Genomic DNA, 12264 nt, shown 5'->3' with positions numbered 1-12264 from the left:
TTAATTTAAACATTTCCTAATATATTCCAGTTCCAATCCTTGATTCTGATTGGTTGAGCCGCGTTTGAAGCCGTTGTAAATGACTCAACACACACACACACACACACACACACACATCTGTGACCGCAGTACATTAGTGTCACTGCGCGCGTTCGTGACTCTTTGTTGTTGCATGTCTTGCTTAGCAACCTCTGGAACTACATTGCTTGGCGGAGGAATAAATGTGTTTAAACGTTATATTTTTTTGTTGCTGGTGTTTATTTTATGAATAAAATAAATATTAAAATGAATATTTTTATGGAGTAACCATTTAATAAAAGCAATAAGCCCCTTGAAGCCGTGTTTTACAGTGGGTTTTACTCCGCGTCGAGCCTAACAACGCCCTCAGCTGTTCTACATCCACTGTAAAACACGGCTTTATTGCTTTCATTGAAATCAAAAGTCGTATCTGTTAATGTTTAATGGACCTGAACTAACAATGAACAGTTGTATTTTTACTAAGTAACATTAACTAACAATGAGTAATACATTTGTTACAGTATTTAATAATCTTTAATGCATGTTAACTAATCACAGTTGAACATTCTCATTCATGTCTAAAGAGGGATTTACTTCACTGAGATTTCCTTGATGACGACAACATGCTGCATTTCATGTTTTGTTTGGTCTTTATTCAATTTTTATCATTTCATGTTTTATTCCAACAATTAATGCTGCACTAGTGTTCAATATCCACCTAAACATATTCACATCACATTCAAATTGGTGTTATTTACAAGATACAAAAACTGACGGCTCTATACTGATTAAAGACACACACAACCGACACGTCAGGAATAATAATAATAATAATACTACAACCATCAGGATGAATGTCTGTCACATGTTTAAATGGAGGCTCGTTCATACTAATGAGTGGATCAATTAAAACACGCATTTAAAATACAAAGTACATCACAGGACATGATGTGATGCTGAACCCAGAATCAGGGCGGGTTTTGTGTCACATGTCCCTGCGTGAGGCTGTGATGTCACTTCCTGTCTACTGTGGCTGTGATTGGGTGGATGGCGTGTCACATGTCCCTGCGTGAGGCTGTGATGTCACTTCCTGTCTACTGTGGCTGTGATTGGGTGGATGGCGTGTCACATGTCCCTGCGTGAGGCTGTGATGTCACTTCCTGCCTACTGAGGCGCACCCGGGGCAGAAACGGGGGGGCAGGAGTGAGACTTGATGCTGTTGTCTTTACTAACAGCCTCGTCGAAGTCCAGCTGCTGCCCGTTCACACTGATCTCCAGACAGCCGTGGAAGAACGCGGAGATCGGAGTGATGGACACTGGGAGATCTGCACACACACACACACACACACACACACACCATACATGAGTTATCCATGCACATCATTATTGTGATCATAATCTTGAATCAGAATAAGTTCCTCTTGCAGCATCTCTTCTCTTCTCTGATGACGAGGGCGGGGCTATAACCTGTCAATCACATGAGATCAGCCAATAGCAAACCACAACCATCCAATCAATTCCCCACAGACACAATCAAGCCCCGCCCACATTTGTTCTCGTTCCAGAAGCGTTTCACTCGGATATATACGACACAATAGAGGAGAAAAGACGAGAGTAACTTCACTTTCGTGCTGATTTAAAGCATCACGCACATTGATTTAGAACAAAACCTCTCCTGTCTCTAACGTTTGGAGACGAACACGATCGATCGGAATCACGTTCTGCTCCTGACAGACGCTGGACTGGATTCACCAGCTTCATCTTCACCAGGATCAGTCACAGGACGGTCCAGGTCTAGATGTACAGTCGATGTTAGCGCACCATTATTGATAAATGTATTGATTTAAAGTCACGATAAAGAGGATTAGATGTCAGGAACTGAAGGAGTGTTGGCGTCTGCACAGATACTGTACTTACCTTTACCAGTTACTATGATTAACTGAAGTGGTTTTTTTATTTTTTGTCATTTTTATTCATTAAAAAAAAAAAAAAATCTATATAGTTTTTATTAAATTTTATTCCAGTTTTAGTTATTTTGGTACATACATTTTTCATCTTCAGTACATTTAAAATTTTATTTTGTTTTCACTTTTTTAGTTTTAGTAATTTTGTTGTGTTTTTGTCATTTTTATTATTATTTTTTAAATATGTCTATATAGTTTTTATTCATTTTTCATTTCAGTTTTAGTTATTTTATTACATAATTTTTTACATCTTCAGTATATTTAAAAAAAGTATTTTATATTTTTAAATTTTTAGCTTTAATTAAATTTTTTGTTAAAGTTTTAGTCACTTTGTTGTGTTTAAGTCATTTTTATTATTAAGAATATTATTTTTACGTCTATATAGTTTTTGTTCAGTTTTTTTAATATTTATTTCAGTTTTAGTTATTTAAGTTCTTCAACTTTAAATAAAAATGAAGAATTTTGCCTTGGCAAGTAGCTGAAAAAAAATCAGTTTAATATATTTTAGTTCGTAAGTAAAGTAACTAAAGTTTTTTTTTTTAGTTTAGTAAACTATAACTGGACTAACAGAGAAAATTACAAAGCGAAACATTATTATCAATCAAAAACGCTAATACTAACTAATTCTTCGAGTTTGAGGTTTCAGCACTTCACTAGGAGGACTAGAACTAGTGACAAACGACTAGTTCCCTTGTAAAATGATCTATATTTTAGTGTTTGCACTTACATTAATGCATCTGGCAGAAGCTTTTATCCAAAGCGACTTATATTTTCTATCAGTTCATGCATTCCCTGGGAATCGAACCCTTGACCTTCGCGTTGCGAGCTTCATGGAAAGCATGGATTTATCATTATATCAGTGAGCATGGATTGGGGAGTCAGCTTTATGAACGGTGTTCTGCTCGATGGGGTTAAACATGAAGTCGCTGACTGACCTGGAAGTCCTCCGATGTACGTGTGGACGTGTCCCTGCATGGCGCGGTGGAGTTTCGCTAATGCTTCGCTCAGGGTCACGGGGTCACTGTAGGTCACGCTGGAGGAGTTCGCTGAGATGAGGAGAACATCAGCTGACACTCTCATCTCCACGAGTAGACGATCCGGATAGCAGAGCATCAGAGACTGTAGAGTCGCCACACACACACCGTCCACAAACACCTGCAGGTCCTGCAACACAAGAGCGCGAGTGTGTCCCAAATCATGCACTATACACTATGTATGTACTTATACAGTATGCACTTATACACTATGTACTTATGCACTATACACTATGTATGTACTTATACAGTATGCACTTATACACTATGTACTTATGCACTTATACACTATGCATGTACTTATGCAATATATATGTACTATGTATGCGTTTATTTTGTCTTTCAACATCGGAGTCTGATAGCCCCTCCCCCTCCGCTATGTAATTAAAGCTGCAACAGTCGAGTGCATGAAGTGTCCAACGTTCCACACATTTTTTGGGTTAAATAAGTGCAACATCCGGGTATTTAAAGTGCACTTTTTCTTTTTGGAATTTTCAGTGTGAACGCACTAACACTATTTATACTACAAAATTGAGTAGAATAGTGCACAAGTATGCAATTTGGGACGCACTTCACAAGTGTGTGTGTGTGTGTGTGTATGTGTGTGTGGAGACTTCAACAGGACATGTCAGTGGAGGAGGAGCTTACCGCATCGTCGGGCCCCCGTGTTACCACGGCAACGGAGAGAGGGACAGTGTTGTTGGTAACCAGGGCGAATAATACACCGGTGCTGCTGGAGGGTCGAATGCTCATCACAACATCAACCTTCCACTGATCGCTTCTGTCTGCGACGTCAAGAACAGAGTTAGACCGGCATTTATTCAATTATCCATGCAAGTACTTGTATGACACTATTGTCTTCTGTAGAGCTTTGAATTAGTTTCATAATTGATGAATATTGCAACATTGAAACCGTTATTGAAGTGAATTGAATCAACACTGAACTGAATTTGTTTCATAATTGATGAATATTGCAACATTGAAACCGTTATTGAAGTGAATTGAATCAACACTGAACTGAATTTGTTTCATAATTGATGAATATTGCAACATTGAAACCGTTATTGAAGTGAATTGAATCAACACTGAACTGAATTTGTTTCATAATTGATAAATTTTGCAAAATTGAAACCGTTATTGAAGTGAATTGAATCAACACTGAACTGAATTTGTTTCATAATTGATGAATATTGCAACATTGAAACCGTTATTGAAGTGAATTGAATCAACACTGAACTGAATTTGTTTCAAAATTGATGAATATTGCAACATTGAAACCGTTATTGAAGTGAATTGAATAAACACTGAACTGAATTTGTTTCATAATTGATGAATATTGCAAAATTGAAACCGTTATTGAAGTGAATTGAATCAACACTGAACTGAATTTGTTTCATAATTGATGAATATTGCAACATTGAAACCGTTATTGAAGTGAATTGAATCAACACTGAACTGAATTTGTTTCATAATTGATGAATATTGCAACATTGAAACCGTTATTGAAGTGAATTGAATAAACACTGAACTGAATTAGTTTCATAATTGATGAATATTGCAACATTGAAACCGTTATTGAAGTGAATTGAATCAACACTGAACTGAATTTGTTTCATAATTGATGAATATTGCAACATTGAAACCGTTATTGAAGTGAATTGAATCAACACTGAACTGAATTTGTTTCATAATTGATAAATTTTGCAAAATTGAAACCGTTATTGAAGTGAATTGAATCAACACTGAACTGAATTTGTTTCATAATTGATGAATATTGCAACATTGAAACCGTTATTGAAGTGAATTGAATCAACACTGAACTGAATTTGTTTCAAAATTGATGAATATTGCAACATTGAAACCGTTATTGAAGTGAATTGAATAAACACTGAACTGAATTTGTTTCATAATTGATGAATATTGCAACATTGAAACCGTTATTGAAGTGAATTGAATCAACACTGAACTGAATTTGTTTCATAATTGATGAATTTTGCAAAATTGAAACCGTTATTGAAGTGAATTGAATCAACACTGAACTGAATTTGTTTCATAATTGATGAATTTTGCAAAATTGAAACCGTTATTGAAGTGAATTGAATCAACACTGAACTGAATTTGTTTCATAATTGATGAATTTTGCAAAATTGAAACCGTTATTGAAGTGAATTGAATCAACACTGATTCAGCTGCTTTGAAACAATCGGTATTGCATAAAGCACTACAGAAATAAACGTGACTTGACTGATGCAAAGTGCAAAAATATAAGCCGGGTTCAAACAGAGTTTTCTGAGGCCATGCCCGTGCTAAAGATGCATGTAACTGTGTATGAGGATGTTGGGATGGAGTGACTGACTGTAGTCGATGTTGAAGAGCGCCAGGCCTCCTCCACTGAAGAACGAGCCCTTCTCCACGTACACGTAACAGTGCTTGCTCTCCTTCCCCTGAATCACTCCTTTCACTCCCGACGCTCCCTGATTCATCAGATCCCATCCGCGGATACAACCGTCCAGCCTCGGGTTGATCTGATGCACATCGAGACAAGCAGAATAAACATCCATCGCGATCACAAAACACAGCGGCCACACGAAAGAGGATTAGAACACCACAGATCAACAGGTTGGAGCGCGCTCATTCGGAAAAAACCCTTTTGAGTTGTGAAGTTTGTGAATGGAATGTGTTAATGTGTAGTTGCACAGCACTGACTGTAGGGGCGCTAGTGAGCACTTGCCGGTTTGATGAGGCTCTCGTTGCGATTGGGCAGGCCGGCGATGTAAAGCTTGGTCTCCAGTTTGTCGTTGACGGGTGTGAAGAGACGCTCAGGACTGTTGATGCTCATCACGGCCTCTTTACTGATCTTCACACTGACGCTTCCCATCAGCTCCTCCACCGAGATCTACACACGTGCACAAGCTTTCATTAGGGGTGTGACGAAACATGACACTCCATCTTGTAGCGCTGAAAAGCTGTCTCGTGATATCAGCACGACGGATGTTATCAGTTTCGGTTGCTTAATTAATAACGTTCGTCTGGAAACGCAAAACTTGTAGTAGATTTATAAACATCAATATGTTTCTACATATGCAAATAGTTTTCAAAATAAAAGCACGGAGTTTGCATGTTTTGATGTGCACATGCTCTTGTTGAAGAAATTACAGTGTGCAGCATTTCTACTGTAAACAAGTGGCTAAATATTAAAGATTAAGTGGACACTTTAATTAAATGTTGTTTGGCCGATATTAAAGAAAATTTGATCTGCTGTAACGTGTAACAACAACAATCACCAGATATTCGCTATAATATGTCATGTACGTAAGTTTATTATGTTTATGTATTTTAAGTGTTCTTCAATAAAACCATATGATTACTTGCTTTTGAGACTTTATTTGAACCTATTTTTATTGCCTCAGTAGCCGCATTTCCATTACCCTTTAAATTGCGCAAATTGAAATTGCGAATTGAAAATATGCTTAATGGAAACACGTAATTTTCGCAAAAACTCCCATTTATTGCAAAAAAGTTTTTCCGCTCGCATGAGGGGGGTTTTTCAGGCAATTCGAAAAAGAAATATTTCGCAAATCTGCAATGGAAACAGTTTTTGCGCATTTACAGTCACCTGACGTAGACGACGCAGTGTGTTTGGACAGAATACGAGACAGTTCTATATTAAAATCATAAAAGACAAAATTATTACAGGAATAATGGATTCTAAACCTCAAATAAGCAGAAATGAGGGAGAAACACCCAGAAACTCCTCATATGAGCCGCTCACAGTATAATAAAGGTCGTTCCTCACCATTAATGCTTGGAAAACACACATACATCTCCTTCCATTAATAATAATGGCCAGTGCAGTGGCTGGGATATAGTACATAATCCTACAACGTCCATCGCCATGGTTTTTGGAATGATTTACTTATCGCGAGAGGAAAAAATTAAGTTTTAGTCGCATAACATCGGTTAATGGAAACGCCGTCATTTCACAATAGTTTTCTGTCGACATTTAGAAAATAAATAAATCGCTAAAGTTTTGCACAAATCTGTAATAGAAACACGCCTACTGATATTATATGTATTTTAAGTCATTTTAAGGGTCATTGTTCACTTAGGTCTATTTTTAGTACCACAAAAAATCCAATTAATCGTCAAAATAATCAACCAACTCAATTACAGAAATAATCGTATATAATCGTGCATGTAAGTGCATCGCCACACCCTTTGTTTTTATAAAGAAATTAATGATCTTATATCGGTAATAATCATAAATGTTTCTTGAGCATCAAATCATCATATTAGAGTGATTTCTGAAGGATCATGTGACACTGAAGACTGGAGTAATGATGCTGGAAATTCAGCTTTGATCACAGGAATAAATTACACTTTACTGTATATTCACATAGAAAACAGATGATTTACATTAGAATAATATTTCACTGTTTTACTGTATTTTTGATCAAATAAACGCAGCTTTAATGAGCAGAACAGACTCTTTCAGAAACATGTACAGTTGAGACTGTAAATCAGATATGATCTATAATCGATGAGTCGTGAACGCACCACGTGCCACTGGCCGTCGTTGATGGCTTTCCCTCCGCTGGTCATCTTGATGGAGTGCTGGTTCTTGAACTGGACCTCGATGCGGCCGCTCCGTAAACCCAGCATGAGCCAGGAGTCCGGCGAAGACTCGGCGTACAGGATCACTCCCTCGGGATCAAACGTGCGGAAATCAAACTCAGCTGCAAACCTGTGTTAGCAATCACAGCACAGAGACTCATGAGGAATCACATTCACTTCTTCTTAAAGAGACATTTTTACTCTGGAATAAACAGAGGAGCCTTCAGGAACCGATGTTCAGGAGTTAAAGGGGTGGTTGATTATGGTTTCACTTTTCTAACTTTAGTTAGTGTGTAATGTTGCTGTTTGAGCATAAACAACATCTGCAAAGTTACGACGCTCAAAGTGAGAAAGGGAGATATTTGCTTTTACAGAAATCGCTTTTTAAGGACTACAACAAACGGCTGGTAGAGACTACACAAGCTTCTTCAGGGGTTAGTGACATCACCAACCCTAAAATTTACATAAACCCCGCCCCCTGAACACGATTTATAGATTATCAAGACAGAATATGCTAATCAATGACTAGAAGATAACTACACATCAGCTTCATAAACTCATCAACTAACCATTCAGAAATGTCCTATTTAATTAATCGGAGCTGCTAACACACACACACACAGACACACACACAGACACAAGCTCTTGAAGCTCCGCCCCCTGTGCCGGGAGCAGCAGCTCATTTGCATTTAAAGGGACAGACACAAAATGGTGTGTTTTTGCTCACCCTCAAAAAGTGACAATTTTAACATGCTATATAAAAATATCTGTGGGGTATTTTGAGCTAAAACTTCACACACACACTCTGGACAACAGAGACTTATTTTACATCTTGTGAAAAGAGCAATATACCACCGCTTTAAATTGTCATTCAGGCTACGTCTACATTAATCCAGATACATTTAAAAACAGCATTTTCGTTTAAAAACAGTCTTCGTCCACTCCAGCGTTTTCTGACGTTTCGGATGAGAAACTTTTTGAAAACGCCTAAAATGCTAAATTCACCTTTACTGCGCATGTGTAAAACCGCACAAAAGCTCACTGAGACGATACAGACGGAAAAATAAATAATAAAGTTTTCACGCAATTCTTCTGACAGGATCATTTTATTTCCCTGAATATCTCCTCATTCACTGATCGTCCAGGTCGCTCTCTCTCACCATTACATGTTTGATCTAAAACGCTAAAACTGTTCTCATGTTTCGCCGCAGGACAGCAGATGTGAGTGTGTTCTGTCATGTGTGCAGGACTGTGATATGAAGAGTGTGTAAAGTAACATATTTTAGCAACAGTGTGAAAGTGAACAGCTCATAACAGGCTCAATACCGCTATAAACATCAATATCTATTGGTACAATATGCGTCACATGACTAAACTTACGTCATCGTTTTTAAATACCTCCGTTTTGACAGTCCAACGAAAACGGCGTTTTCAAAAAGCTTTGTGTTCTTTAATAAAAACGGAGAGAAAAAGATGCGTTTTCAAGGGAAAGTGTGTTAGTGTGGCCTTCGTTGCAGCTCCCGTCCTCAGAAACCCTGCTGAGGTCATGTGACTCGCACCTGGTGTCGGCCTTTTGTCAGACTCTTGATGTCAGATGTTCATGATATGTCCCCTTTAAAGGGACACACACAAAAACATGTTTTTGCTCACCCTCAAAAAGTGACAATTTTAACATGCTATATAAAAATATCTGTGGGGTATTTTAAGCTAAAACTTCACACACACACTCTGGGGACATCAGAGACTTATTTTACATCTTGTGAAAAGGGCATTACACCACCGCTTTAAACTCAGGAAACGGCTCCGAGACCCTGCTGAGATCATGTGACTCGCACCTGGTGTCGGCCTGCAGACGGAAGCGCAGGTAAATGACGGGAACGCCGGAGAACTGCTCTCCCAGATACAGCATCTCCTCGTTCTTGTCATCCAACACATCGAGACACTGCGGGATCTTCTCACACACACGCCCGTCCTGCGCCAGCTTCACTCCCTTACGCCCGTCACAGTGACACGAGAAGCTCCCGACGGTGTTCACACACTCGCCATCACACACGTCCTGCTCACACTCGTCCACATCTGACAGAAAACATCACTCATTCAGCATCAACGTTAAAACATCAGAGCTCCTGAACCGTGACATTCACAGAACGCTGGGTTAATATTATCAGATGTTTAATAATGTTCTTAGAATGTGAGCATGAAACATTATTAATCATCCTTCCTTCGGGTCATTTTGACCCGGATTTTTATTTTATTTTTAAATTGTAAAAAATTTAGTGTACATCAGAGGGGTCCGAGACCACAGGACTTTTGTCGTACTTTAATTACGAATAAACCAAAAAAGAGTTTTGTGGTTGAAATTTTTAAAAGTAACGAATCCTTCATTCACGGGTCAATTTGACCCCCTTAGGAATGTGAGGAATGCTTCAGTACACATAGAAACACCTAAAAATGCTTTTTTTTTAAAATTACTTTGCCAATAAATGATTGTATAATGTCTACATGTGTCTCTGAATGCACACTGAAGTGAACAGGCTTTAGGACCCAGAGGAACAGCTCATTTACTCCATATAGAGATATAAGCCCAGAGTCATCAAATATCATCTTATATTATTATATTTCCACAAGAGGTCAAAGACACACAATGTAAGATATTCTGAGCTGAATTAAAAGAGTCATGCATGAAATTGTGAGTTATTTCAAATTCAAGTTGAAAGACTGTGAGGAATGTGCTTAAATTACTCTTTATTTATTTATTTATTGATCAAATCTAGTCATTTAAAGGTAAATAAAATAAAAAATCTCCCAAAAAAATTGCATTAAAAAATAGAAAAAATATAATCAAAATGAAATTAAATAAGCTTTCTGGACAAAAAAAATTAAGTATAATTTTAGGGCTTCAGGTCATTTTGACGGGAAGAATGAAGGTTAATGTAGATTATTTCACATCAGTCAGTTTGGAGGATGAATGTGTGTGTGTGTGTGTGTGTGTGTGTGTGTGTGTTATGGTCTCACCGACACACTCGCGTGAGCTTGTGTTGTAGCGGTATCCCAGCGGGCAGCGGCACTCAAACGTCCCCGGAGCGTTGATGCATTGAGACGGTTCCACACACACACTGGGATACAGGACACACTCATCGATATCTGCAATGAGACACACACACTCACACACACACACCACACAAAAACACACACAACACACAAAAACACACACAACACACACAACACACAACACACACACAACACACAACACACACACACACACACACACACACACACAACACACAAAAACACACACAACACACAAAAACACATACACACACACACACACAGAGCAGTATTAAGGCCAGTTCATACTGCACCAACAGACATGTGTTCAGTGAGCGATATTAACCCTGCGGCTTCAGGTCACAGGTCACATGATCGACACACTCACTCATGCTCTGAATGATCCACACACATCTGACCTAAAGCATCATGAATCGCTTCTCACACACACTAGTGTTTCAAAGAGTTTTCATCATTCCCAGACTTCCAGTGCTGTGATTTCAGAGTAGATGTGTACATAGCTACACAAACAGCCCGATCACACACGCACGGCATTGTGGGTCCTGGAGATAAGCTCACGGCCGAAGGGAAACAGCGTCTGATGATTTACCAGTTAAAAAACACTGTTACATAATGACCCTAATAGACTGTTCCAGTGGATTCTGCAAACGTTCGGTGTGTGTGTCGATGTTTCCTCACAGCTGGAGGGGAATCATGTTTCTCCTTTACAGGAAAATCCCAGAATTCCTGGAACAGCTCAAACTCATCTGGCAGACGCCAAGCAAACAGTCCAGCACACTTCACTCCTCCAGAACAGCAGAGAACTCCAAGAGTGGCTGACCTGTGACCTTTGACCTGTGCAGTGCTGACCTGTGCAGACCAATGACCTGTGACCTTTGACCTGTGCAGTGCTGACCTGTGCAGACCTGTGCAGTGCTGACCTGTGCAGACCTGTGACCTTTGACCTGTGCTGTGTCGCTCACCGTTGCAGTGGATGCTGTCGTGTGTGTAGAAGCCCTTCTCACAGCTGCAGCTGAAGCTCCCGGGGAGGTTGTGACACGTTTGGCTGCAGCCTGCAGGGAATTCTGGGTCTTCACACTCATTAATATCTGTAAGATATTAATGAGATATTATATTTCTTAAGAATACTACTCATACTAACTACTAACCAGTAGGTGGCGCTTTAACCAACAGTGTGCAGTTTACTCATGCATTATTTACACAGATGCTTTTGCATCACTTATATGACATCCCAGACAGCAACATGGTGTCGGCCCACATCCGGCCCACATCTGGCACATGTGGATTCAACGCGCACCGGATGTGGGCCGGATGTGGGCCGAAACTATGTTGCTGTCTGGGATTTAACGTTTACATATGATCCGCTCATGCATTCTTGGTGTTATTGCCTTGATTTACAGCGACTCACACACTGTTTTGTCAGCCGACGCACTTAGATATGAAATATTTTTTTGTACTTCCTCTGAGAGTTAATATTTTAATAAATATTCACGGCTCTCTGACGCTGGTCACATGACATGCAGCTAAATTAAAAAATATATATTTATAAAAATTAGACATAAATC

General features: G+C 39.0%; 1 protein-coding gene across 2 annotated transcripts in view; it reads right to left on the bottom strand.

The window, feature by feature from the left end:
- Positions 1–649: 649 nt before the first annotated feature.
- pros1 (protein S) overlaps positions 650–12264 on the bottom strand; it is a 20155-nt gene continuing 8540 nt past the window's right edge. Inside the window, exons 6-14 of one of the 2 annotated variants that reach the window (XM_084095034.1) lie at positions 11620–11787; positions 10646–10774; positions 9466–9706; positions 7574–7760; positions 5748–5912; positions 5373–5541; positions 3665–3801; positions 2918–3146; positions 650–1343 (exon numbers count right to left, since the gene is read on the bottom strand). In XM_084095034.1, the coding sequence (XP_083951160.1) occupies positions 1183–1343; positions 2918–3146; positions 3665–3801; positions 5373–5541; positions 5748–5912; positions 7574–7760; positions 9466–9706; positions 10646–10774; positions 11620–11787 (1586 nt within the window). In that variant the 3' untranslated portion in view covers positions 650–1182. The remainder of the gene's footprint in view (positions 1344–2917; positions 3147–3664; positions 3802–5372; positions 5542–5747; positions 5913–7573; positions 7761–9465; positions 9707–10645; positions 10775–11619; positions 11788–12264) is intronic. The other variant, XM_084095035.1, reaches the window with a different exon arrangement.

The sequence above is a fragment of the Abramis brama genome (genome assembly GCF_963993115.1).
Source record: "Abramis brama genome assembly, chromosome: 2".
Taxonomy (NCBI): domain Eukaryota; kingdom Metazoa; phylum Chordata; class Actinopteri; order Cypriniformes; family Leuciscidae; genus Abramis; species Abramis brama.
This window is presented reverse-complemented; position numbering and strand designations above follow the sequence as displayed.